Below are 26,880 nucleotides of genomic sequence, written 5' to 3'. Positions count from 1 at the left end.
AAGCAGTAATTAAAATCTGTCAACACATTCCTGTGATTAAATGTGTTTTAACACAGTGAGGTGATTGAGAATCCAAATTTACTGCCTACAATTTACACGTTTTACAGTAGTTGTAAAATGGTGATACCTTAGCAGTGGCAGACTGTGGAAAGAACCACCTGGGTGTTTCAAATTGATTTATCTATATATATATATATTTCTACATTGGTCATATTTTTTAATATTGGTGAAGAAATAGGAAATTTAGAAGACGGACAATAAAGTGTCAGCATGAGGTCATTTTCATACTTGTGAAGCCAATTAACGCGCAGTTCCTCGTGACAGTATGTGACACTGGAGTACAGGACAATTCCGTGTTCGGTACTGAGGACTTTGATTTCAGTGGAGGAGTTAGCTGAAAGAAAAGGACAGAAATTAATTCACTGTAATATTTCATGGTGACAAACATATTTGACTAAGGAACATTTAGCTCCTGTGTGTGTTTTTCTGTGTGCCCTTCTTTAATTGAGGGTACAATCCACTCACCAATGACTCTGAACAGCTCATTCATCACAGTTTGGTATCCTGAAAATCAATAAATGTCATATTAACTTTAGTTTGAGGAACAATCAGCAGAGACTCCAACCTCACCATCAATTAAAAGTTCCACTTTACCTGCGTCTGTCAGATTAAAGACGCTCTTATCTTTGCCTCTGTCATCACTCAGGTAGACCTCATAAATGCCCACATCACTCTTGGAGATCTAGAGTTTGAAATAAACTTATATTTAGTGTACTATAAGGTGACATCACACCCCCCTGTTTTCCAAAAAAAAAAACCAATGTAGTGTCATTAATTTGGTTGAACAACAGACATGTACAGAGCCAGACAGAGACAAGCTAATGGAGAAGCAAAGCTTTTCCCCTGCTCAGAATGCTGCAGGTGTTACACACAAACATGACAATGGTCAGATGAAGAGAACATGGAATGGAAAAGTTAGAGGCGACAACTTATAGAAGCAAAGCTTATGTCCAGACTTTGGATCTTGGCGGCGGGGGCACGTCATCTGCAGGTGGCTTTTTATCTTCATTTTCTGCCTGTTTCTCTTGTTTTAATACCCACTGTGAATTAGACAGATAAGCCGGTTAATGCAAGTGCAAATTGAACGGAGAGGTGACGAGGAGACCACCTCCCCTGAGCTCATGCAACGACACCAACCCTCTCTTTGTCACTATGAATTTGGGTAGAGTTAAAAAATGAATGAATGGATGAACAAATGAATGAATGAATGAATACATGGATGAATGAATGAACCACACAGAAGAGCCACAGAATATGCTGCACCTCTGTTACACTGCTATCAAACCTGCGATGTTAAAATTACACAGGTTTTAAAATAGAGCTTGTATGTCTATTCTGGTTTTCCCACAATAACACGGTGATGTGCTGAGTCTAGCAGCACTCCTTCACGACCCAAGGCTATAAATATGTTTTAAAGGTTTTTTTTCACACTTCTGTGTGGCAGAGAGGGATGGGTGGCAGTGGAGCATCGATTCTGCTTCTAACATGGAAGCACAGCAGCGCCAGACACATCACTTCTAGCTCATGAACTCATAAGCTGACGACTTCTCACAAAAAATGGCCTGCGTCTAATGGGCTGACCTTTCCGATATTAAAGGTCAAGTCTCCGTCGTGTTTCTGGATTTTCTTAGCATCCTCATCGCCCTCCGCAATCTCATTGCTGTCTTTAGCCCAGGTGATCTCAGTCTCGGGTCTGACATTTCCTATCTGTGGAGCAGAAGGAGACGGATGAGGATAAGTTGCCTTGATTACATTTCAGCTCCGTGTGACGCTTCTCTATGTGAACTTAAGTGTCCAGAATTGGTTACGTTTCTTACCTTGCATTTCAACAGCACATCACATTCTTGAGTCACGGCAAAGTCAAGGTACTCAACAAAGTGAGGACCTGGATGTAGAAAGTACATTAGAAAATAATCAGACAGATCCATTAAAAAGATTAAAAATCTGACTTTGTCTTTAGGAAATGTGATAAAAAAAATCTCTGACCTTGTTTCCTGACCCATTCTGCTCTTTCAAACTCTGACTTCTTTTGAAGCGCCCTGAATTCTGGAGGTCAAAGTAAAGGGAGCAGTTACACAATAAATTCTGTATTTCAACCTTTTATTTTTAATTATTAAAACGTGCATCAGGCAATGTATCAAAAGTATGACGTGAAGGAGTGAAAAAAGTTGTCCTCTGCTGCCCCTCAATGGACATTCACTTAAACTGCAGCAAATGAATGGCAGTCAATAAAATAAAATAATAAAATAAATAAAATAAAATAAAATAAAATTACCATCTCCAATCAGCACCAGACTGGTTGTGCCCTTTGCCTTCCCGTCCACTAAGTTAAATGTGAACGTTCCCTCATCAGTGACCTCCAGAGAGTCCATGAACATTTCAATGATGCCGGTGGACTTGTCAAAGTTCATTGTGTATTTCTAGCAGAAACAAAGGCAACAGTTTATCACTTGTAAGTTAAATAGTAAAGAGTGTTTGGCCCATGTGTGAATTGAAAACCCAACAGAAACAACAGGGTATTAAAAAATAAATTATTCCTACCTTTCCCTGAGTAATAATGACATCATTAAACACGTACTCCACTTCACAGGCAGGCGTCCATTTTTCCACTTGGGTCCAGAATCGCACACGACCTTTCTCGAGCAACTCCATGGCCATTTGACTCGCAAAGGGAATAACTGGAGGACACAGCAGTGTCATTACAGAGTTTTTAACCAGAGACAAGGACATTAAAAATGACTTAAATAGGAAAAAACATTTAATAATATCTGAAACACAGTTAGGTTGCAACACTGATTTTTAGTATTTACCGGGGAACTTGTGGTCATGGCTGATGTCCAGGAGACGTAAAAGACCTGTGGAACATTAGGACAGAAAAAAACATTTCTGTAAACAATTCTAACCTGCTAAACTAAGCTGCTCACTTCACTGTTTTAATGCATTTAAAAATATATAATTTATGTATAAAATATATATAAAGTTAAGTCCCCTCCTCTTGTCAGTATTCGAACACAGAGTCAATCTGGGGGCAATCGCACAGGCAGCTGACTCACCCTCCTCAGTGAGTGTGTAGCTGGATGAAATGCCATCAGTGTTGGTGACCACACAGGAGTAAGTTCCCAGATCGTCCAGAGATGGACTGTTGAAAATAGCTCTTGTCCTGGAGACACAAACATCAAGGATAAGACAGAAGGCTCTAATAACAGAAGGCCATGAAGGCAGCTGCGTGAAGAATCGGGCAAATATAACAACGTTATACAAACCTGCCCTTTTCCTGGACAATAGTCAGACGTGAGGTGTCTGTGATGGCCTGGTAATTCTTCGACCAGATGAACTCGGAGCCTTCACTCATCTCAGAGCATTCAAAGATCATAGAAATGATGCCGTCGTCGTCGACGTCCACATAGATCTCTTTGGTGCCTGAATGAGGCAAAAAATGAAAACTGTGTTTATTTTGTGTGTGTGATTGTCCAGTTATGCAGTGTACTGTAACTGTAAATGTATGTAACATACAAACATGTGGTTCTAACAAGACTCTGACTCCCACTCACCAGGGCGGGTCTGGGCCAGGACTGGACCCAGGACTGCAGAAGCTTTTCCAACTCCAGCAAGATTTTGAGCACGCGCACGGAAAACATAAGACGTCCCGCCATTCAGTCCAGTGACCTGAATGAGGACAAACAGAGTAGGAGGGACAGTCAGTCACACAAACACCAATTCTCCCCTCATTGAAATGCATGTGAGGTGGGGAATGTTCAGAGCACCACTCGCCTTTATGTACTTGTTCCTGTTGACCTTCTCATGGACAGCCTTCCAGCCCTCATCTCCAGCAGAGGCTTCCTTGACGTCCAAATAGTATCCGTTGACAGGAGTGCGTCCATTGAATGCAGGTGGATCCCACAGGACCACAGCAGAGGAGTCACGCACCTCCTGGACACGGAGACCAACAGGAACACCTTGGAGGTTGAAACAAGAAAGGGAAATGTCACATGATAAGGTGAAACACGTAAACTAGAATCCATTAGGACGACACCCAACCATAAGGTTGAGAGCAAACATCGTGATACACTTTTCACATTAGGACGACACCCAACCATAAGGTTTAAAATGTCAGTTTAAATGTGTGGTTGAGAATTCTTCCGACCTGGAACAGTGATGGTATACTCCTTGCACTCCAGAGGAGCACTCGGCACAGAGGCTTTGCTCACACCAGCCATGTTCATAGCCCGCACTTGGAACTCGTAGAAAACATTCTCCTTTAGGTTCTCAGCCTATGATAGGGAAATGAAGACAGTCGGAAAAAAAAACAACCTGTGACTACATATTCATACTCCTGATATATTCAAGTATATTTGTCATATGATAGAAGTGTTTTAATGCTAACTCTTAGTTGAACTATATTTACTTTATAAGAGGTCGTGGTCAATGCCTGGTGGTTCAGTTCATGCCATTTCCCAACAACGTTTCCCTTCACAGTCCTGTAGTCCACAAAGTATCCCCTGATGGCACCACCTCCATCGGTAGCTGGCTCGGTCCAGCCCACCACCATGTAGTCTCTGACCGCCTCCAGTAGGGTCACACCAGTGGGTTTTCCCGGGACCGCTAAAAATCAAATATAAAAGCGACAAAACAATGCGTTGTATTTTGAGAAGGTCTAAAAGAAAAGTGTTAAAAGAAGGTTATTTCCATTCAGCACACATTTATGTGTAATTCCCATAAAGAAACAACTCATTCACATTCGTTATCCCATAATTAGCAAAATCACAACAAAAAACCCCAACAGTCACGTCACAGTTAGACATCCTACAGTTAGACTGCCACGTACTTCTCACACAAAAGCAACACGAAACTCATTAAACTGGATATTGTGCTGTACTTACGCCAAGAATTAGAAGCAGGGTAACTTTGTTGCCAGAAGAAACCCTCATTAGGTTAATGCTCTTTAAGAACACAATAATCTAGACTTCACCATGGCCATGCACCAAGAGGCAATCCTGAGGAGCTGTCACGTAGCAAAAATTAATCTCGGGCAAAATCAAGTTTATACATTAAACAAACATCGAAAGGAAGCATTGACACTAATGATGATGTCATGCATACATGTGACTATGCATGAGAGCCGGAACAAAAGTGCAGTGTTAGCGATGATAAACATGCCAGTGTGAGTAGTTGTAGGTACAGATGTACAGTTTCTGTGTGAATTGTGTAACAGCACAAAATATTTTGGCCAGACTAAAGTTATATGTGGATGTAAAGTAGCAGAGAGTAAGGATTTAAATATGTTTTTAATTAGGTGGAGGGTAAGTGTAGAGAATGGAAGGTGAAGATGGATGAAGTTAAAGAATTTTAATGGTTAAGAAACAAAAGAGCAGAGAGCTACAGGTGGTGTGTGTGGGTGTGTGTGTGTGTGTGAACTAAGTATCTGGATTTTAAATGTGTCCTCTCAGCAGCCATTCTAGGGATAAAGAGATATTGAACACTGGACAGAGAGAGAATGGATAGAATGCTGCAGGCAAAGTGAAGAATGGAATGGAGTTATAATGAGGACACTCACAGATGGCGGCCTGTACGACCACTGCATCAGAATCAGAAGAATTCTGGCTGTATCCGGCAGCATTGATAGCCTTCACCCTGAATACATATTTCTCTCCGGAGGTCAGACCGTGACACACAAACCTAAGGACAGAGAAACGTTAATGAGACTCATTAGTTTTAATTCAGAGTTTAACATTTCACCACAGGAGCAGCAGGAGAAATCATTTGGCCCAAAAAAAGTTCATTGCTCACAAGCTTAAGTAAATTGTGTTTTGGAGTTGTTTTATTCAACCGTACTGTCAATATTTAAACAACCTACCTGGTCTGTTTGACAGGTTTGTTGTTGCACGGCATCCAGACGTCTGTGCCCACAACACTGCATTCAGTATAGTAGCCAACAAGGTTGGTGGCTTCCTTTGAGGCTCCCCAGATGACGACCACTGAGGTGGCGGTGTTCCTGATGGCTACAGGACTGCTTGGAGCAGAGGGCAGGTCTGCCGAGGCAAAGTCGTGAGGAAAAAGAAAAATGATGAGCTTTAAAATAATACTAGTAATGAGTAGATGTATAGAGAAAACATACATACATATATAAGCATACACACATATACTGTGTATATATGAAAATTTAAGAAGATATAAAAAAAGCCTTTGCAATGCAATTTAATGACCAGTTAGACGAGTCTATCTGTGGCAGGTAGAGTCAAAAGATCAAGATAACAACAGACAGTTCTCAGTAGATGTCAGTCAACAGTTGTGAAACAGGAGCTGCCAGAAGTCTGTCAACAAGTAGAGTTTATAATAAGACTTGTTGAAAAAAGTTGTACTTTGCTAGCAGCGCTCTGCTGTGCGGCCTCTCTTTACCAAGACTGGAGGCCCAGCAGGCTCCAGGTGATTTAACATTTAGACCTCCGCATTAGAGCGTGTATAACACATAGTCCAATCCGACAGACTGCAATCTCCTACCGCTGATGTGAATGCACAACCTGCTGGCTCACCTAGTTTATCTCCAACAATGATTTCTCCTGTGGATACAGAGGCTTCGCCCACGCCGGCAGAGTTGCAGCAGCGCACGCGGAAACTGTAGGATTTACCCTCCGCCAGGTCAAACAAAGCAAAGCGAGGAGACTTGACTGGCATGCCAGTGTTCACCCTCTGCCAAGAGTCTGTTCCTGAAATACACTGAGGTTGACAAAGAGCCAGAGAGATGTCAGGGTGACAGAGAGAACGCTAACAGAGGTACTGTAATCATTTTACTTGTTGGGTTTTGTTGCAGGTAAAGGGAGTTTTCTTAATATAAAAGTACTGTATTTGTGCTTCCTTTCTCCTCACCTTCTCAATGTAATACATGACCCCTTCATGACCTCTCTGGATTGGGGGTTTCCAGGCGAGAACCACGTAGCTCTTTGTTGCCTCAGTTACTACAACGTCAGAAGGCTCTCCAGGGACAATACCCACTGTAGAGGCAGAAGGATGGATATACTTCAACCTGGAGCAGCTACAGTAGCAGCAGGAAGTCATACATTCTATTTTCATTCATTGAGATAAGGTTTTTAAATAGGGATTCTTACAGATGTTACATAGTTATGCTAATAATGGGCCAATAATATCGGAGGTTTAGCAGTTCCATACCTGTGGGATCTTCTTCTGTAAACTTGATCATTCCAGTCCAGGGAGCTAAGGGTCCAGCTGAGGGGGTGGGAGTGAGAGGGGGGGGGCGCATAGGTAAGTCTATTAATTTACACAGTTGTTTTTTTTTTAACACTCTTAGTTTGCCTCTCACCTCTAAGACGAGCTCTGTCAGAGGGATCCATGGCAACCACAGTGTCAGAGACACGAGATGCACGGCTGACTCCCACCCTGTTCACGGCCCGGACCCTGAAGACATATGAACGCCCCTCCACCAGCCCGGTGACAGGGAAACGGGCGTACTTCACCGGGGTGTCATTGCACTGAGCCCAGTGATGGGTGCCCACCTCGCACCTGACAACACAAAACACCCACGTACACACTGACACGTTTGACGTAATGCTCATTGACTTGTGCATTAATTACAGCGGTCCTCCGACTCACGAAGGCCTTGATGACAGGCAGCGTGCACTGATTTAATTAACTGCTCATTATTCATCCTACCTTCCCACGCATTTATAATTGACTGGTGGTAGAAATGCCATCGGTCTGTGATGAAAACTTGGGGAAAACGGTAATTGTGTCTCAAAGTACAGATTAAAAGTTGACCAACCTGTCGATGAAGTATCCCAGGATGGAGCTGCCGCCCTCCACTGCTGGCTGCTTCCAGGTCACCACCACGTAATCCTTGTTGGCATCGTGACAACGTACATCCAGGGGGGCTACGGGAAGCCCTTCCAACTCCACATTAGCATCTGCCAAAGAAGGCACACAAACAAACACACAGAGAGACACACACACACATACCCCGGTGTTGAGATCAGGCTGGTGTTCATTAACACTCAGCTTCCATGTTCTGACCCACCTACAGTTCACTACTGTTTGTGTTTATGGTCATAGTTTGTGATACGTTTATTTCTTGATAACTGAAAAGAATTCTGGGTAATTACTTTTGCCAATTAATCTGACATTATTTAAACAGTGCACACACACTGTATAGAGTCTATACTAAAACAGTGTCACCTGTTATGTTAATATTATAATAAACAAATTCAGTTAGAATAGTGCGGATATTATAATAAACAAATTCAGTTAGAATAACACGGAGCTTTACCTCTAACGAACACATACGCAGAGTGTGTGTCAAAGCCAGACTTGGTGTTGACACGCAGAGTGTACAGGCCCTCGTCCTCCTTGTTGAGGTGGACCAGAGTCAGTGTGGCGCGCTCTCCGGTCCAGTGTGTGCGAACCCATTTAGAAGGCTTGAGGGGCACAGCTGGTGAAAACACACACACACACATGCTGGGATTAGTTTGTGTTACATCCAGATAACAGTTTCCCACGTCTGAACTGTTCCGCTTACAGTTTCTGTACCATACAACGTCAGGCTGGTATTTCTTCACCGTCGGATAAACGATGACGGTGCAGCCAAGACTCATTGTTTCACCCTCTCGGCCAAACGCCACCTCAAACTTGTCAATGATGGAGGTCTCAAAGGTGACGCCATATTCAGGGCAGAAACCATCTGCATTAATATTTAAAAAACACACACCACAGTTGAACTGAGTCTATTTATCCTAAGACAGAACCTAAAACATTTTAGATTCTGAATTTGAATTATTGGTATAATTTACATAATAACAAATGGACTCACGTGGTTTGGGATCGAGTGGACCTTCTTCTTCACCATCCTGGAACCCTGTGTTGATACATGTCAGTCAGTCAAACTAAAACACATCTGCTCATGGTCTAGTGGCCACAACAACATTTCCCTGAATTTACTGCTGTTAAACTTGTCGTTTGACTCTCCGCCACTTTGCTGTTGTTTACAATCTCTACTCTAAACAGTGACCTCTAGCTGGAGGAAAGGAAGGTGAAGCCAAGAAGGAGATGAGAAACAACTTACTTTTTACAACAATCGTAGCCACAGAGGAAACTTCTCCTTTTATGTTGAGCGCAGAGACACGATACTGGGCAGTGTCGAGGAAATCACAGCTGCAGTTTTCACAGGAACTTGGATCAGTATTGTTCAACAACATAGAAAATGTTTCATTTTGTGGATATATGGGAATGTGCCTTCTTCTCATTAACTCTAAGTGAGGCCTGGAGTGTGTGCTCGGTGATTACTTACTTCCTGATCTCCAGGGAGTGCACGTTGTAATTGCTCTCTGCAGCGTACTTCTCAGGGCGGGCTTTTGCATCGATGAGCACATTGTTTTTGTACCTTGAAGACAGCAGAAAGACAGCTAGTTTATTTTTATCGGTGTCCTTGGAGTCCGTAATTGCAGAGGTGTGGGTTTGAATTCATGTGGCAACTGAGAGAAATAAGACTGCTCGTGACGTGAGAGCCGCATGGAAATTTCTCTGTGACGCACTGGTAAGTGAACGCTCTAATCAGCAGCTTTTCTGCTGCTCTGACTCAGACAAGGTGGGGTCCCGTGAACTTGAAGGATCTCTTACCAAGCAATCCTGGGTTTGGGCCATCCGGCCACAGTGCAGTAGAGCTTGACAGTGTTGCCCTCCCAGATAGTCATTCCACGGGGTTTGACAATAAGCTCAGGAGGGTGTGTCAGGCTGTCAGGATTCATTTTCTTACGGAACTCTGCCCACTCATCGATCTGGGTAATATGAGAATAGGGGAAACCAAACTGTAGTTATTTACAGGACTGTTGCTAGGTAACTGATTATTATGTAGCAGTAAAATAATAATAATAATAATTTTAAGAAGTACCGTTCTGCTGAGTTCCACACGTTCTGCAGATTCCCTGATTTGTACAGTTCTGGTTTTCTTTTCGACCCTCACTTCCATGGCCTCTCTAGCCTCCCTGGCAAACAGTTGCCTCATGGCCACATAGTTAATCCCCTCTTCTGTTACATCCTCCTGCCGGGCCTCCATCAGCCTACGAACCTCGTCGTGGCTGCAATGAAATAAACCAAGAATCAGCAAAGTGATGAGTTGTACTTTCTAACCTCAGAGTTCCACTGTGGTGAATGTGTCTCTTCACTCACTTGGCTCTGAATATGGGGATGACATATCCGATAACTTCTTTGTCCTTGTCCATTGCCAGGTAGGTGCGTTTGGCTCTCTTGGGTAGTGGGCTCAGTTTAACCACCTCCTGCCCCTTCTCTGTCTTCACAGAGGTCTTCACACTTTGACAACACATCAACACCATCATCAGTATCAATTTCTACTTAAAAGTTACAGCAGACTTTACAATCAGAACAGCGGCTCTGCCGGGAATACAGTTAGTTTTAAATTAAGTTTACAGAGTTTTGTAGCGATAGCTGTGCTAATGTGGGAGGCATGACAACAGTCATCTAAAAAGGATTCTAATTAGGTTTAATCTGCTTAAACCTCCAAAAGTCCAAAGCTAGTTATTGTGTATTACTTTTCCAAACAGTAACTAGTGTGTGTCTCTGTAGAAACATGTGCTCAACATGAATATTTATAGAAGACTTTCAGAGACATAGATCCCTGAGTTTTGATGAAACACCTCTGAACCTTTACGGAAGTCATCGGTTGTTCTGTCATTTATAAATACACACTGTGGAAGCTAAAAATACATACTTGGACCAAAGTGCCATTCAGCATTTCTAAAACCTCAAAATAAACCTGCCACTTACATGAAAACACCGGCTGAAATGTTATGTTCCAGCTACTGAGGATAGATATTACTATTTCTGTCCACCTTATGGACGCATGACCCACATTCGACTATGACAAACTCCTGGGCCTTCTGTTTTCCGCTTGGTCTATAAATGGAGACCTGAACTGGCGGATATATCAGTGGGATGGAAGTCCACGTTAAATCCACGCTTTCAACCGTGATCTGTGCCAAGGCTGGTCTCTTCTTTATGGTCTTTTTTGGCCTGAAGGGATAGCTGCTTTGTTTTACTCTCTTCAATAGTGTTGAGCAGAGATCAATTGTGGGGAAGGGGCCGTAAGCACTGCGGGGACAGGCAGACGGAGAGACTTCTGCAGTGCCAAGAACTCATTCCTACTGCTGACTCACAGTCCTCGGTTCAGAAAGTCAAAGGTATAAAAAGTTTTGGTGCCGACAATAGCATTTTACACTTGACAGTTGACGCAGCTACGGAGCGTCTGATTCTGAAGCTCCGTGTAATTTGCACATTATTGACTGTATTCAATAATTTTAATGTCCACAATCACTCACAATTCCTTGACACAGAGTCGTTACAGTTGTTCTGGTGGCAGCGCCTCATGTCCTGCTTTCAGAAATAGCCCGAGGGTCCATAAATAAATCTGGCAGTCGCTCACTACAGCTGAAATTCCTGCCTTGACCTCATTCAGGAAACTTTACAACACGAAGGACAAAGACCCTCTCAACACTCCGCAGCTTAACAAGTGACACAGATTTGACGTCACAGACTCTGTTTTTAGCATTTACAGACTTTTATAAATGAACCCAGGGCTTGTCATACTAAGTAACAAAGCAGCTGAGGTTCATCAGGAACCTGGGAATGACAGCTCGAGCTAATTCATGTTATGTTCAACCACAGATTTGGATGAATTAATTATTAAGTTGAATGGATTATGACACTTAATAAACAGTTGGATCACATATTCATTATCCTCTATCACTTGTTCAGGGACACAGTGGGCCACGGGGCCGGGGGAAAAGGGGGGAGTCAGACAAGGTCAAGTCATCAGTTCATCAAACAACCAATCACAAACAACAATTCACACTCCCACTGCAGCCTATTATCGATTTAGAGTGACTAATGAAGATAATCCTGCACGTTTTGAAAAAGAACCCCCTACAGGAAAGACACGGAATCAAACCAGCAAACTGCTAATCACCAACCACTCTATGCCTTCATTCAGTTAAACACATATTTCCCTTCTTTAAGGTATAAATACTGATAAAAAAAAGTTGACTATTTTGTCATTTTGTGTTTATTTTTTTCAGTGTTGCAATTTTTGTTTTCACACCAATATTCACAAAAATACACAATACTGTAGTAAACTTCCAAACCTCTAGCATACCAGGTGAATCGACTGGATATCAACATTACAGTACTGACACGACTCTCTGGGCCTGGTCTTCAGCGTCTAAGGTTTCACTGACATGTGACGGTACTTTCTAAAAGACTGACCGTCCATTTGACAGAAATGTATTTACACCCGGCCTGAAACCATTAGCATGGCTAATTGTCATCTCTATTATAAACTCAAAGGAAGAATATTCTGAAGGGGTCAGCTGTTGGGGACAGATTATTTTTGCGGCTACACTGGAGCGTACGCTGCACAACCAAAAAAGGTCTCGTGCAACTTTAATGTCAGGAAATGTAACGTGTCCTTGTGAAAATATGAACTTCTGACACAGGGAACGCCACTTCTTCAACACACCTCAGCAGCGGCTCAGAGGTACGCAGCTAAATGACTGGAAGAGGTCGGACTGAAAGCACCCGACACTTCCTGGGTTATAAAAAGTTCTGCTTACATAAAGAGAGAGCCTCATTTATATTTCAGAGTTTTCATCAACCTCTCTTACCGACGGCTGGTGGTCTTGTAAGTCGTGTACGACTGCTGGCTAACAGATGACCTGGAGCTGAGGTAACAGCTGCTCTCATAGTGATGCTGCTGCTGCTGCTGCTGCTTCACTTGCAGATGATGCTGCTGTTGATGCTGCTGTTGATGCTGCTGCTTTCGCACCACTTGTATAGATCCTGACATCTTGAAGGCCACTGTGCCAACTTATAATGTCAGACTGTGGTTTACCAGCTCTGTAAATCAATCTTGTTGTTATTATTGTAGATGGTTTCTAGTTTGCGTAGGGTAAATAGCAGTTAGCGCAGGGTATTACATGATGGTTAGCAATTATCAGAGGTTAAAATGGGGTTTTGTTTATTCGGGTAAATTAATGGCATGGGGGACTGAGATTTTGTTTGGGGCAGTTTAGAGGTTAATTCAGGTTAAAAATCTAAAATCTACGAGGTAGTAGGCGATTGTAGTAGAGTTTCAGCGTCATCCATTTCTGATGAAACATGATTTTTGTAATTTTTCAATGTTAACTTTCACACTGAATATTTAAATGTTCATTATCTTCACAGCACAGTTTGATTTGGTTTTGTAATTGCTGATCATTTTCTTGTATAGGACCTTAATGGTGAACTCCCTCCAAAACAAAATAATTAAACCAATGTCTGTTGGCTTGTTTTGTCTTAACACCAGTTACAATAATCCAGGATAAATCAAACTGAAGATGGAGAGGTGAAACATAAGCTTGACACACGTGTATCATACAATGGACTGAGAAAACCATTGTGAAGCACATTTAAAATTATTGACTGAATTAAGCAACTATTAGTTGTCGTAGTTCAGACAACAACAAGACGGAAGCCTACGTCACCAATAACAGAAATCTTAAATAAACAATCTGTGGGTAAAAAGGCTAATATTTAAATTTATTTTACTTTAATACTGAGTGCAGCCACAGTACACTTTTTTCTTTAGTCGTAAATAAGAATAACATAAATAATGTAACATAAATACGTCTACAGGTCACACCACAGTTTTAAAGTGTGTTAAAGTAACAGCTTTAGTGTTAATTGAACAGATTAGGTCTTCTGCTGCTGTGACTTCTACTTCTACTTCTACTCCAGTCACCCGTGCAATCAAATGTACAGAGAAGCTGGAACAGAGCCTGTTAGTACAGGGGACAATCAAGTTCACAAACAAATAAAAATCACAAGTTTAAACAATCAAATGAAAAATACATAATAACTGAACAGGTCCAGACCAGGCCTCAGGCCTTACTGGTCCTTCACTTAAGACAAGAACACACAAGTTATTTCACACTGAGCTTCAAAAATAGGTTGACAATAAACAAGAATGTTCACTGCTGTGCCACTCACCACACGTACAGATCCAATAATCCACAATGGTCTTAAAATGAGCGAAAGGGCGTGATATTCCGAAAGTGGCTAAAGCAGGTCGGAAAAGCAGCAGGGTGAGGGGCAGTGGACGGAACAGCAGTCCACAGAACAAAAATAATGCTGCCACTCGGCAGAATGCACAAGACACCCTCAGGACCTTTTAAGGCTGGGGTAGATTTAAATTTAGACCATGAGACCCGGAGAAGGGCCAGGCTGCTCTGAGGAGCCGCTGAGGCCTCTGCTGCTTACAGTGTTGAGGAGGGGACATGGGCGTATCTGCTGTGCTGTGGGGGGAGGCTAAAATACTGAAGGTGAGTGACAGAGGGGCTCAGTACAAGTTTAACATTAGTCATCATTTAAAAATAAAACGAAAAATAAAAACATAAACGGTAGAAAAGTCAGTGGAGACAGCCTTTTCCTGTTAACACAGGGAACTAAAAAAAACAACAACAACAAGAGTTAAATAACATTGACTCACACATTTAATACACCAGAACATAAAAATATCCAAAACACATTTTATTTTCTACACTGTATTTTCTAGAAAGCTGCTTTTATTATTTAGCTGTTAGCTGCACTCACTCTGGCCACCTGTTAACCTTCCTAAGTTTGTTTGTTTTCAGAATAATGACCCCAAACCAATAGAGAGCAATTTTATATTGACTTCCTGTTAAGTTTTGGTCAAAGGATGTACGTAGGTAAAATAGCACAACCAAGGGTACTTACATTTATGAGTAAATGCTGCCATCTAGTGGTAAAATTGAGTAAGTGTAGCCACCATGGACAAGCGAAAGCTGCATTTGCTCTTGTACATTTGTTCATTTTTATATAAAAACCCCTAAACTATAGTAGAATTTGAGCAATATTATAACATTTATTAAATAAATTGTTTTCTAATCGTGGGCAACAATAAACATGGCCACGTACTGTTTTTCTCTTCAACTTTTCCTTGCAATGTGGACATCGTGGCTCATTTATTTACAAGAGAATGGGACATAGGTAGGAATTAGATTCGAGAAATTGATTGGGGAACTATTTAATGTATTTATACCACATATAAAAATATTAAGATGTTCTGTACGTGTAAAGCGCACTAAAAAATTAAAAATGAGTCATTGAACGACACTTACCGGCTCCATGGAACGGTCCAGATGGATGGTATCTTCCTGCTCTTCTCTGATTGGTCAGTTTGTTGATGACTAATATGATGATGCTTATGCTCAGTGTGAATGTGAACACAGGTGTGCACATCCTGTTTGTCAACAACGCTTCTATTCTGCTGGTACGTAGTGCATTTGTTCAGTTCCTCCAGTTCCCTTTAAGTCAAGGAGATTTATATTTGTAGTGTGAATGATTTTTAAAGCATCTTGTGCTCTCAGCTGAATCAGTTAAGACTGCAGAGTAGATCATTTTCAATGCGGAGTGTTCTACCACCACAGCAGTTCTTTTTGCTGAGAGGGGTAGTCACTGGTGAGAAGTCGAGATTTAAAGAACAAGATTTCGATGCATGCACGTTTTTTTTACAGAAATGTAGCATAAACGTCTATTGCATTTGCAGTAGTTTCTCGTCCCAAAATTAGCTTTATTTACTGTATTTGCATGTGGAGCAGGTACAGTAGTCTACACTGTTTACCACGTAGGATGGCAGCCATTTATATTTTTAAACAAATCAATCGTGAGTCAATGATAAATGCTAACACGTACTGTATGCCACTGTTTGGCATGGAATTGTGAGCAATGTTTTCCTTTCCTTAAGCCTCGTCATGTGGTATTTAAATTAAATGCAAAGCTATTTAAAACTGAGCCCTTAGTGTGTTTGGTCAGATGAGTTTATTTAATAATTTTTCATCATATTGTCCCAACCCTAATTTGATGCATTGTTGCCGTTTACAGACAGGGGCACACACTCATTGCAGACATGGCCAGTAAAAAGACCAAGGGAAAGAACATGAAGAAGCGTGCGCATCGCGCAACATCCAACGTTTTTGCCATGTTTGATCAGTGTCAGATTCAGGAGTTCAAGGAGGCCTTCAACATGATCGACCATAACAGGGACGGTTTCATCGACAAAGAAGATCTTCACGACATGCTGGCCTCATTAGGTACTTCACTGTCTTCCATCAAAGGCGTAAACTTTTAAAAAGTTCAAATACATTTGTAGTTATTAAGTTCCTTTCCTTTATTCTAAAATTGTTGTGTTTTTTCCAGGGAAGGATCCTACTGATGAATACCTAGATGACATGATGAATCAAGCACAAGGTCAAATCAACTTTACCATGTTTCTGACCATGTTTGGAGAAAAGCTGACCGGCACAGACCCTGAGGAAGTGATACATAACGCTTTCGCCTGCTTTGACGAGCAGGCTACAGGTGCGTTTGTCAATGTGCTAGTGATGGATGGATTGGAGTTTTAATTCTTAATATATTAGCACTTTCTTTTATATAATACTCCTATCTATTAAATATTTAAGTAAGAAATCTCAATTGAATATTTCTGTTCCATCAGTTGCCATTTAACAGAATTATTGGATTTGTTGACAGGTGTCATCCCCGAGGACTATCTGCGTGAGCTGCTCACTACGATGGGCGACAGGTTGACAGAGGAAGAAGTGGACGAACTCTTCCGTGAAGCTCCCATTGACAAGAGTGGCAACTTCAACTATGGCGTTTTCACGCGTATTTTAAAGCATGGCGCAGACGATAAATGATAGACGCTGTGGGTTTACCGTTTTTATTTATTACGGTTGATAGGATTTCACTTGTCAATATTGACTTCATGGCACTAATATTCTTCACTTTTAACCACTTTTAAACCACCACAACACACGCGCTGCACAGTCACTCTGAAAGCCTACAGTATTTGCACATCGGTGGTACAGTATTGTTAGACCGCATGAAAATTGACAAAATGGGTTTGGATGTTGTTTGATTTTACTGAATCTGTAGAAATAAAAATGATTCTGAGCTCAATAATCATGACTACTTTTCTTACATTTCCGAAATTTATTTTTAGGAACAGACAATGGACAAGATGTGGTTGTTTGAATAGTTTGCGTACATGTAGTTCAAACAATTACACGTTTCAAAGACACACAAAAATAATCCACCGGAGTCAAGAATGTGGGAATAGCTGGAAAGTGTCACTTTAGATTTGAACAGTAAAACTTTTTTTTTTCTAAAACCTGTCAAAAATTTCCACAAAGTATGCAGGTCAAATAAGTATTTCAGTTGAAGTACAGTATTAGTACTGTAACGGTGTTCATGTTGTATCAAGAGTAAATATTGTCAACCTGCATTTGAAATGTGACAATGGATTTCATACGCAGTGCCATCACACTATCAATAAATACACATAAGTTTCTGCTCCAAAGTCGAAGCTTCCTGTACATTTTGCAGCTGCTCACAGAGCAACGTAAACAAGGCTTTGTAGCTCTAGTCGGCCAAGGCAAGGTTTTTAGACTGGATCTTGGATAGATGGTTTCCTATAAAGGCTTCGAGCTTGTCGCACTGCCCCAAGAAACCCTATGACAGAAAAAGTTGCATTCTCAGTAGCAGCAAACCAAAATGTTTTGATTTAAACAGAACCAAAGATGTACCTGCACTGTTTTTACAAGTGCCTTTTTCTTCATTCTGCAGTCACTGAAGTTTTCAGGAACACTCTGGAGAAAAAAACCCAAAAAAGTATTGCTTATTTTTGTGACACCAAACAATGAGCATCTACAGCAAATTATATAATAACAATGATAATATATCACCAAGTCATCTATCTGCTCCAGAATCTTCATGAAGTGCTCTGATGCTATTTTCACTCTATGGTCCAGTTTACCCAGTGCTTCTGCCTGCAAATCTTTGGCGAGAAAACCCTGAAAAAGAAGAATCAATTGAGTGACACAGTGAAAGAAAATCGAATAAAACTACAATACTCACGTTTTTCAGTCCAATAAACTCCCGATCTATTTTCTCCAGTTTTTTAGCCGTTTGTTCCACCGACTTCTCAATTTCTTTCAGCTTTTTCAGTGCGGCCTCTTCCTCTGGACTGTTCTGTGTACAATTATAGTAATTTATTTAATATAAACGGCAAACAGACCGTCACCCAAAATAAATAAAACACACACCCGCGCCTCACCCGTTTTCCGATCATCATAAGCTTGCATCCATCTTTGATTCCATAGCTGGATAAACTCTCCTCTAAGTCTTTCAGTGACTTTCCTGATAAAAAATATCACAGTTGTCAAATCATATGGAATCAACCCGACTGTGTTGTGAGAGAAGAGACATTATCTAACCTTTAAAAATGAGTTTCTGTGACGCTGCTGGGACTCCGGTGGTTTGACAAAGAACATCTGAAAGGTCTTTAACAGTTGGACCTGTTCCGTCGTCGTGACCGGCTAATGTGAGGCTGTGCTTCGCTGACCCTGAAGAAAGGAAAATATAATTTGAATAAACAGTCTAAACTCCCCGATAATCAACTTAAACACAACGAGGTGTTTAAAAAAAAAACTCAAACTGTAACAACTGTATTTTAACGTTTGTTACACTAGTTCATAGCTCTTCCTACAGACTTACTTCGTTGACAACAAGAAACGAGCTAACAATTTCTGGGCTAACCGACACAAACCTGTAAGAGCATGCTTTTCACTGGATCTATACGACATAACGAAATTATATTTACCATGTGCAACTGTCACCGTGATTGTTTGCTGTGACATTTTTCCGTTCTGTCTTAAAACATCAGCATAAACACCTAGTATGCAGCTAAGTTGTTGCTCATTACAATGTACTTCCGGGACGAAGGTCAATAATCAAGTTAGCCGTCACGCACATTTCCGTACAACTCATTGGCAGACAACCATAAACTTCCGAGTTATGGTCCGGTTTTCAAAATAAAATGTATAAGAAAGACTCGCCATTAGTTATTTATAATAGAATGCAGTGTGTATTGTCAGCATGTGTTTATTCAATAGTAAAACTGTCAGCTTGACAGTGTCCTTCCATATTTTCAATGAACATTCAAATATCAACACACACAAAAATGCTGAAAGTCATATCCACACAATATTTTTATATAAACAAGAAAAAAGTGAATGGTAAAGTACATAAAGAATACCTTCAGGAAAATTAATGAATACAAAGGGTCAGCTACAGGGCTCTGTGGCGCAATGGATAGCGCATTGGACTTCTAAGGAATGCAGAAGAAGGAATTCAAAGGTTGTGGGTTCGAGTCCCACCAGAGTCGAGTGTTTTGAAACGCTGGACTGTTCCACACCAGTAAAGCATGTTAAAGTTGCCAGTGTAAAATAACCATCTATAGTTGAAGCACACTTAATAAAAAGTTGCCAGTGTAAAATAACCATCTACTGTATAGTTGAAGCACACTTAATAGAAACTATGTTTGTCTCACAAAGTAAACATTAGTTTGAGGTTCAGTAAAACATAATTTATTAGCATGTCTAAAATAATAAATAAAGTAATTTAGAAACAATAAATAGGGATTCTATACAGTATTAAGGAATCAAAAACAACAGTAATGTCAACACACTACTCAAATCCAAAAAAAAGTAACACTGGAGAAAAAGAGTTATAAACCTGTAACACTGGAGGCTAAATGTGAGAACTGATGGAAAACAATGTTTGTTTGTTTGTTTGTAAAGGCCACATGTAACTGTAACTGTAGTAGACAACCTAAATCCAAGTCAGCTTCAAAGTTGTAGTACTTTCAGGTCAGTTTTGTTTAAATGTACAAATGTTACTCGATTTATAAAAGTGTTTTCAGGTGAAGTGCAGTTGTTTAAATCTGTCCTTTGTTTAGGACGCAGGGATCTGTGGGAGGCCGAACTCGTCCACCAAAACACCATCCTTGAAAAACAAGAAAAAACAGAACGTTAACAACAAATAAAAGCAAATATTTAAATAAAATTAGCCATTAGCTAAAATTTTCCTAATCTGAATTATTCATTTATTAACAATTTATAAAACATCGTTTAGAGCTTATTGTCATGAAGTTAATGATTGCCCAAAAGGGGAAATCAGATTTAAACATGTTGTTCTATTTATAGTTAGCTTCCACCACTTCATCCTATTAGCAGTAGCAGAAAGAGCTGGAGCCAATTTGAACTGACATTCAGCAAAAGATCAGATCCACCCTGGAGATCCTGCCACGCCAGCACCAGAGATAACTTCTCCAGTCCATCGGCTTCATTGCATTCATTTTTAATTTCAATTATTGCAGTCACTAAGTCAAAATATTTATTTATAAAATATATATATATATTACAAATAACCATAACCATAATGTAAACACTACGATCTGTGTGGTACAGTGACATTTGTGATCTGTGGACTTCTACCTTGTTTGTCTTGCTGTCACTGGGCATTCCCTCAGGGATAGAAGGAGCAGCTGAGGCCTCGTCCAAGTACGAGGTGTCATCATCCAGCTCCAGCTCGTCGCCCAGTGCGTCAAGCTCTGAAAACACAGTTACACTGTCACTGATGCTGCTTCACTCTTCCAGACCTTTCACTCCTGAAGAATTTATATGAGAATTTAGTAACAAAAAAAAAAGTTGGACCAAATCAGGACCTGCTTCAAGCTCGTCGTCGTCTATCTCTGGAGTGCCGTAGCTGCGGCTCAGAGCCTCTTGTACCTCGTTGGCTTCCTCCATCATGTCTTCCAGTTGATCCTGTAAATCCTGAGAATCCAAATGGATGTGAATAAATGAACTGTGTGACAATGATAATTGGGAAAATAGGCCACAAAGACCATAAAGTCAAACTAATTAAATTATAGTATTAAAGATTTTAAAAACATACATCGATCTGGTCAAGTTTAACATCCTTGTAGGCCCTTTTCATTTCCTTGGCCCCAATCTTCATGGCCTCCACCTGGTGACAGAGATAATTTACAGTAATTAAAAACACAGTCATCAAAAAAGAGGTTTTGGACTAATATGAAAAAAAAGGAAAAACAAAGTTTAAAAAAAGAGAAGAACTTGGATCAACCCCGATGCTCATCAAACTGTTTGGTTCTTACTGTTGTTTTGGTGTCCTTCAGGGTCTGTATGGTGTAGTTGGCCTGCTCCATGTTAAATGACTGCTGAGCCAGCTGCTCCCGTTGACCTTCATACCTGTGCACAAACCGTGATGAATAACAACAACAGAGATTTTCTGGTGTACTTCAAACAGACGTTGGTTTACTTCAGGACTCACATTCTTTTCTGCTTCAGAACTCTCATTGCCTTCTGTTTCACTGTGTTCTGGATATAAAAGAGAATAAATACAACAGCCACTAATAATTATTACATAAAACTCAATCGCCGACAACACTTAATAACTTTGACAGGGCTCTCTACCTTCGAGGGCCCATCTCTCATCTTCTTTATCTGATCCTTGTACTTGCGCAGCTCAGCGTCCAGTCTGCTAATCTTCTTGTCGATGGACTCCGCTCGGGCGTCCACCTGAGTCAGAGAAGGGAGAGACGGCCGGTCAATGAGAGGCGTAACGAGTGGCTGCTTCAGTCCAAACACAGAGCTGCAGCTCCCTGTGGCTGTGGCTGTGTTGTCTTTAGATGAACAGGTGTTAGAGAAAGATGACGTGTGAAAGAACTGGTAGCTCAGGTTAGAGAAAGTGAATCACCTGCAATAAAGACTGACTTCAAACTGCTGAACTCCAGTACTCTGAACCTTGCAATTAAACAGGACAAAATACACTTGAATATTCTCCATAGATTATATTTTATTATTCAAATTCCCCAGGTTTGAATTATGTGCTGTCTTGCACTGAGACATGTTTTAAATCGACATTTCATTTCATCAGTTTTAATATATTTGTGACCAAAGCACATGTTCGTTTTTTTTAAATAGGATTTTACATTTTTTATGTATATAAACGTTTTTAAATATAGAACGCTTGTTGTTTTATTATTATTACTGTGAGGGTTCTAAGTTAGTACTTGTTTTATTATTATTACTGTGAGGGTTAGTATCTATATATCATAAGTACTTGTGCTGTTAAATTATAATAAAACTCATTTATTACATGTAGTTTAATTTCTTTATAAACACTAACAATATTAACAACAAGGCCACGGTGTAAACACATCCATGTTGTCTGTGAGGAACTCTTAACAGGGTGATAATCCATGTTTCTAAATGTGGGTCAGAAACGATTAACCACAGTAAAACATACCGTAGATTTTAAATAGAACCTTCTCCGTCATCTACGCAATACTTATTATATGTTTTGTGTCCGCTGTAATAAACAGTAACGGTGCTCTCTCTGTGTTGAGGTCACATAAGACCGACATAAACAACAAGCCTTGCAGGCAGTACTCACGTTTCCGATGCAGTCCGACAGGTTCGGTGGAGGCGTCTGAGGTTTTCCGCGGCCGAATATTCGATGCATTTTCCACAAGTAGTTCTTCTTCTAGCGCCCGGTAATTTAACAAATCGTTTGTATCTTTTTTTTAACAGTAAAACGCAAAAACATCAAAGGTTTACGAGGACTGCTGCTTCATGGAAGTCACCCGGAAGTAACGGTTTCGACGCAAACGGCGTTCATTGGCTGGTGTTGGCAGCGTTGACCAATCTGGGTTTAGACTGCTGCTCCCGTGCGCCCTCGTGTGGTGAGCTGAGGGAATGCAGTAGAAATGAAAAGCCATTGTCCTGTGCTGGGTCCATCCATCAGCCGCCTTTGTTAGTCCCGCACTGACTTCATCACTGTGCTGATGTTCAAACATATGGACACTTACTCAGCCGTTACAGAATTTACGTGTAATGATGGTGTGACTTTATAACATGTATGACGTCTGTCAATGTATGTCAATATAACATTTAATCACAGCCAGTGAACACCTATATGTCCAAGATACAGTATATTTACATGTGATAGATATCCTTTTTCATTTAAATCAAACTAATAATTATGTTTCTATGTTTGATGACAGACACATTGGTTAAAGATCATTTGAATTTTTACAATTTTTATATGTTTTTTATGGTCGTCCTGTGACGTTGTTTGTTTTATTTAGCAACCTAAAATCCACAATTTTACTTTGTTTACGAGGAATACATTATTTCACCAAACGCCCCCTCTTTAAAATGAATCACGCCCATTTAAATTTTTTTTTTTTTTTTTAAAGTTCAGTATTCCTTTAATGGCATTTGCATTTTGGAAAGAACAGCTTCATTTTTCATTTTTTTTTTTTTAAAGTTCAGTATTCCCTTAATGGGATTTGCATTTTGGAAGGAACAGCTTCATTTTTGCATCCTCAATCCTCAATGCATCCTGCATTGATTTGTCAGGCATGTGTTTGTGACAACTTCATATTTGAACAATGAAGCCAATTAGAGCGTCATTAGACAGGCTGTATGTAACGGCTCGCTAATGTGCCCGTCTTTGGCAGACAAAGGCAGAGAGCAGAGAAAATCCAGTAATCTTGGTCATTATGGCTGACAGCTGCATCAGCGCTGACAATCACTGACTGATTCAAACAGCCTCTCAGCTGACAGAGGATCCCTCTACTTCATCACTGCTGTCAGCTGCAGTGAAGAGACGCAGATTTGACATAATTCACTGGCCATACTGCATCACGTACAGAATAGGAAACAAAACAACCTGTCACTGTCCAAGGTTCATATAAGACTGTTTTGTTTTGTTTAGCACTGGTGATGTAATCAACATTTCCCTTTGAATTCCACTTTGGCAAACAGAACATCCAGTTCTCTCATACATACACTAAGATGGAAGATCAGCTCAGAGTCTGATTTCACAGCCCTAGGATGTTTGTTTGTGTCATCAGTTTAGTGAAAATAGCCATCATTTCAGTAAAGATTAAAGAAAAAAAGGGATTGTGGCTCATGTCGTCCTTCACCAGTGCATAAATTTCACACAAAGGAAAGGAAAAAAGAAGCAACAGGAAATGCAGGCACTTCAGCTTCACACACACGCAGTGGCTCCGTGTGCTTTCACCTGCATATCACACTGCAAGGCCACGAAAGCACAAAACCGCCTAACAAATTGTGCTCTCACCATGGAAACGCTAAGTTTATGTTAGAGTTCCATTAAGACAAACTGATGGGGAGGGGGAAAACCAGCATAACTGTGAAGGCAGATCAGAACCTAAAGGTCTCATCGTGAGTTTTTTTTTTTCCAGACCTACACAACATCAAACGAGGAGAAAAACACTTCTTCTAAAAACCACTTGCTTTAAAGTCAAGGATTCTCGCCATTTTTCAACAGCTTTATTGTGATGGAGTTTCACATGTTGGCAGCGCGGCCTGACATTCAAGAGAAAAGCGAATAGAAAATGTACAACACAGCATATAATCCAGTATATACAGCGGGGTCAGACACAAGCAGAAAAACAATACCATTCAGGAAAATCACAACTGCTGTGGCGCCCCCTGATGACGAGATCAGAGAAAAAAATGTTTTTCTTCTTCTTTTGTAGAGTCAAATAAATGAATTCTGAACTAAAAAGCATACGGTAGCCCAGTGAAATAGTCCGCCAAGTGGCCAGCAGAAACACTGAATGCAGTAATAACCTCCAGCAGCAAGCAGGATATACTTTTATACTCCAAAGAAGAAGGACCAGAAGCACAAACACAAGGCAGAAAACACAAGTTTACTACAACCATCATACATTATTAGAGTTTTTATTTACAGTTTATTCTGCAGTGTAGGAATAATCCTAACTAGGCTTTACTTTTTTTTATTACGACACATAATGAAGAGCAACAGAATTTTATTTTTATGTGAAAAATGTTTTTGTTATTTATCAACAGAATACAGTGAAAACCCATTGTTGACAAGAATAAAAGAAACTATAAAATGTCAACGACGGCGTCTTCAAACTCACCACAGACAAAGGAACTGGAACGTCACTTGTAAACAACTGTAAAATGGAACTTTAAAGGTTGACAGAAACAGACGATTCAGGTCGCATCAAGCGTCCCTCAGCTCCTGTGGTGGATTTTAGAGGGCGACCCCTGAGAGGGTTTTTAGTCTTTTATTTGAGACGTGAGCCGCAGCTACAGAATCATCACTGTTGTTGTTATTGTTGTTGTACAAACACAGACACAAATAAACACGGCCACGTTTGTCTTCTGCCTTTGACCCATCAACCGCCAGCCTGTGGAGCAGGAAAGGAAATTGGTGCTTGCTCCGCACACTAGGCCGTGGTCTGTCTGCTCTTTGCAGAGGTTGACCTCTGACCTCTGACCTGATCTGATCTTTAAAACCAACGATAACGTGGAGGCTGCGTAGGTTTTTTTACATTCTTATTCAGTCATCTTTTACAGCTTAATTCTTTTCAGGGTCGTGGTGGGTGTCAAAGGTCAAAGGTCACGTAGAGCCTAAAAACCATCTAGTCTCACATGTAATCCTGCACCACAGAGGATCAAACAGTGAGCTTCTTGCTGTAAGGCAAGAGCACTGACCACTCCTCCAGCGTGTGGCTTTTATCCTCTCATTATAAAGGTCAATTGATTCTAATGGTGGCTGTATTATGATTTTAAACTTGGTGATAAGTGTGGATGTTAAGATAAAAGGTCAGGATGAAGTGCACAGCGTCACACACCGCCCATTCATTTTGGTCTAATAATAGGATTAGTTCTTAATGATGTTGAGTAAACACCACGCGTCTTATTTTCAGTCAGTGCTGTTGAATTATCAGACGTGTATGAATAATTACCAGGTTTATCTGGGGCTGTTAAATGGCAGTGGTGATTTGAGTCAAGCCCAGGTCGTTGGAGTCCTCCCAGCCCTGGTAGCGCAGAGAGGACATTTCCACGGCTAGTCATACGGGCCTGGCCCGCCTCGCCCCTCCCTGACCGTCTGGGGGACACGAGTGGTCCCTGAGGGTGCTTCGGACCCGACTCACCCCGTGGCAGTCTCCGTGTCCTCGAGTACCCGGGCAACAGAAGTCCCTGAAACACCTCTTGAAGTTCTCATCCAGAAAGGCATAGAGAATGGGGTTGAGGCTGCTGTTGGTGTAGCCCAAGGCCACACAGAAGAAATACGCCGCCATGACCGCCGTGGTCTCCGGCACGTTGGAGTGCAGCGCCTTGACCAGGATGAAGATGTGGATGGGCGTCCAGCACACCACGAAGACGGCGACGACCACAAGCACCAGGCGCGTGATCCGCCTGAGGTTGCGGTCCTTCTCGCGAGAGCCGGACAGGAGGCGCACGCTCTTCAGTCGCAGAACCATCAGCGTGTAGCAGACAGTGATGATGATGACAGGTATCACGAACGCAAAGATGAAGACGCAGATTTTCATCAGCGTGTCCCAGTACATGTAGGGTTCTGGGAACTGTAGGGCGCACTCTGTAGTCCCTGTGATGTACAGTCAGAGGTCAAAGGTTAAAACTATTATTTTTTAAATACCACTTTAACATTGAATTATTACATAAAGCATTTAATGATGAAATACAACATGAGTGATTTATGTATAAATTAGGGTGTTCACTTCTTGTTGAACCACGTTTGAAGTTGCACAGTCACAGAGCTAAACAGCAGGGGGCGCCCCAAAAGTTAATCACAGTAATGTGCAGGTAGAATAAACAATAGATGAAAGCCTATCTCTTCTATGGCCTTTGCCATTCATATTACGTACAGTGTGGAAAAGCTGCAGCGCTGTGATTGGCTGAACTCTCATCAGCAGGAGACGTGTACGCAACTGGACAATACAAGGTCTAAAATGTTGTGTTTTCTAGTCAATCTTTGTTAAAAATCAGGAGGAAAATACCAGCTAACTACCAGCTA

General features: G+C 41.0%; 5 protein-coding genes and 1 non-coding gene across 10 annotated transcripts in view; 2 read left to right on the top strand and 4 right to left on the bottom strand.

The window, feature by feature from the left end:
- myom1a (myomesin 1a (skelemin)) overlaps nucleotides 1-14,573 on the bottom strand; it is a 17,072-nt gene extending 2,499 nt beyond the window's left edge. The window contains exons 1-33 of one of the 4 annotated variants that reach the window (XM_025052441.1): nucleotides 14,101-14,573; nucleotides 12,738-12,969; nucleotides 10,231-10,371; nucleotides 9,953-10,139; nucleotides 9,682-9,839; nucleotides 9,353-9,445; nucleotides 9,128-9,216; nucleotides 8,876-8,920; nucleotides 8,585-8,746; nucleotides 8,336-8,497; nucleotides 7,835-7,976; nucleotides 7,376-7,575; nucleotides 7,225-7,281; nucleotides 6,925-7,049; nucleotides 6,591-6,774; nucleotides 5,915-6,089; nucleotides 5,615-5,736; nucleotides 4,466-4,662; nucleotides 4,205-4,331; nucleotides 3,832-4,016; nucleotides 3,612-3,726; nucleotides 3,324-3,480; nucleotides 3,114-3,220; nucleotides 2,871-2,915; nucleotides 2,602-2,738; nucleotides 2,336-2,480; nucleotides 2,047-2,106; nucleotides 1,878-1,945; nucleotides 1,642-1,767; nucleotides 1,017-1,100; nucleotides 655-742; nucleotides 526-564; nucleotides 289-394 (exon numbers count right to left, since the gene is read on the bottom strand). In XM_025052441.1, coding sequence (XP_024908209.1) covers nucleotides 289-394; nucleotides 526-564; nucleotides 655-742; nucleotides 1,017-1,100; nucleotides 1,642-1,767; nucleotides 1,878-1,945; nucleotides 2,047-2,106; nucleotides 2,336-2,480; nucleotides 2,602-2,738; nucleotides 2,871-2,915; nucleotides 3,114-3,220; nucleotides 3,324-3,480; nucleotides 3,612-3,726; nucleotides 3,832-4,016; nucleotides 4,205-4,331; nucleotides 4,466-4,662; nucleotides 5,615-5,736; nucleotides 5,915-6,089; nucleotides 6,591-6,774; nucleotides 6,925-7,049; nucleotides 7,225-7,281; nucleotides 7,376-7,575; nucleotides 7,835-7,976; nucleotides 8,336-8,497; nucleotides 8,585-8,746; nucleotides 8,876-8,920; nucleotides 9,128-9,216; nucleotides 9,353-9,445; nucleotides 9,682-9,839; nucleotides 9,953-10,139; nucleotides 10,231-10,371; nucleotides 12,738-12,919 — 4,010 coding nt within the window. In that variant the 5' untranslated portion in view covers nucleotides 12,920-12,969; nucleotides 14,101-14,573. Of the gene's footprint in view, nucleotides 1-288; nucleotides 395-525; nucleotides 565-654; nucleotides 743-1,016; nucleotides 1,101-1,641; nucleotides 1,768-1,877; nucleotides 1,946-2,046; nucleotides 2,107-2,335; nucleotides 2,481-2,601; nucleotides 2,739-2,870; nucleotides 2,916-3,113; nucleotides 3,221-3,323; nucleotides 3,481-3,611; nucleotides 3,727-3,831; nucleotides 4,017-4,204; nucleotides 4,332-4,465; nucleotides 4,663-5,614; nucleotides 5,737-5,914; nucleotides 6,090-6,590; nucleotides 6,775-6,924; nucleotides 7,050-7,224; nucleotides 7,282-7,375; nucleotides 7,576-7,834; nucleotides 7,977-8,335; nucleotides 8,498-8,584; nucleotides 8,747-8,875; nucleotides 8,921-9,127; nucleotides 9,217-9,352; nucleotides 9,446-9,681; nucleotides 9,840-9,952; nucleotides 10,140-10,230; nucleotides 10,372-12,737; nucleotides 12,970-14,100 lie in introns of those variants that run through there. The other 3 variants (XM_008334494.3, XM_008334493.3, XM_008334491.3) reach the window with 3 other exon arrangements.
- A 710-nt stretch (nucleotides 14,574-15,283) lies between these two features.
- Nucleotides 15,284-17,091, top strand: myl12.2 (myosin, light chain 12, genome duplicate 2). 2 transcript variants are annotated; one of them, XM_008334495.3, is made up of 4 exons: nucleotides 15,284-15,403; nucleotides 16,015-16,223; nucleotides 16,330-16,491; nucleotides 16,663-17,091. In XM_008334495.3, exons 2-4 carry the CDS (start codon nucleotides 16,040-16,042, stop codon nucleotides 16,827-16,829), a joined length of 513 nt encoding a protein of 170 aa, XP_008332717.1. In that variant the 5' UTR covers nucleotides 15,284-15,403; nucleotides 16,015-16,039; the 3' UTR covers nucleotides 16,830-17,091. The 2 variants fall into 2 exon arrangements, with proteins under 2 accessions (XP_008332717.1, XP_024908162.1); XM_025052394.1 differs by lacking the exon at nucleotides 15,284-15,403 and adding an exon at nucleotides 15,454-15,591.
- An 18-nt stretch (nucleotides 17,092-17,109) lies between these two features.
- bag1 (BCL2 associated athanogene 1) lies at nucleotides 17,110-18,954 on the bottom strand. The gene is made up of 7 exons (XM_008334490.3): nucleotides 18,794-18,954; nucleotides 18,408-18,536; nucleotides 18,248-18,330; nucleotides 18,049-18,162; nucleotides 17,877-17,984; nucleotides 17,718-17,780; nucleotides 17,110-17,643 (listed from the first exon to the last, which is right to left on the bottom strand). Exons 1-7 carry the CDS (start codon nucleotides 18,828-18,830, stop codon nucleotides 17,554-17,556), a joined length of 624 nt encoding a protein of 207 aa, XP_008332712.1. The 5' UTR covers nucleotides 18,831-18,954; the 3' UTR covers nucleotides 17,110-17,553.
- A 312-nt stretch (nucleotides 18,955-19,266) lies between these two features.
- Nucleotides 19,267-19,357, top strand: trnar-ucu (transfer RNA arginine (anticodon UCU)). Its single transcript is given in 2 exon segments — nucleotides 19,267-19,303; nucleotides 19,322-19,357. It is a non-coding gene; the product is annotated as a tRNA-Arg (tRNA).
- A 184-nt stretch (nucleotides 19,358-19,541) lies between these two features.
- chmp5a (charged multivesicular body protein 5a) lies at nucleotides 19,542-22,677 on the bottom strand. Its single transcript, XM_008334489.3, has 8 exons — nucleotides 22,450-22,677; nucleotides 21,468-21,572; nucleotides 21,325-21,371; nucleotides 21,149-21,242; nucleotides 20,929-21,000; nucleotides 20,699-20,807; nucleotides 20,469-20,584; nucleotides 19,542-19,977 (listed from the first exon to the last, which is right to left on the bottom strand). The coding sequence occupies exons 1-8, from the start codon at nucleotides 22,516-22,518 to the stop codon at nucleotides 19,927-19,929; spliced, it is 663 nt and encodes a 220-aa protein (XP_008332711.1). The 5' UTR covers nucleotides 22,519-22,677; the 3' UTR covers nucleotides 19,542-19,926.
- A 1,521-nt stretch (nucleotides 22,678-24,198) lies between these two features.
- The window catches only part of oprk1 (opioid receptor, kappa 1), a 5,310-nt gene continuing 2,628 nt past the window's right edge, over nucleotides 24,199-26,880 (bottom strand). The window contains exon 4 of the mRNA XM_008334500.3: nucleotides 24,199-26,451. Within this exon, the coding sequence (XP_008332722.1) occupies nucleotides 25,913-26,451 (539 nt within the window). The 3' untranslated portion in view covers nucleotides 24,199-25,912. The remainder of the gene's footprint in view (nucleotides 26,452-26,880) is intronic.

This window comes from Cynoglossus semilaevis, chromosome 20 (assembly GCF_000523025.1).
Source record: "Cynoglossus semilaevis isolate Cse_v1.0 chromosome 20, Cse_v1.0, whole genome shotgun sequence".
NCBI classification, from domain to species: domain Eukaryota; kingdom Metazoa; phylum Chordata; class Actinopteri; order Pleuronectiformes; family Cynoglossidae; genus Cynoglossus; species Cynoglossus semilaevis.
This window is presented reverse-complemented; position numbering and strand designations above follow the sequence as displayed.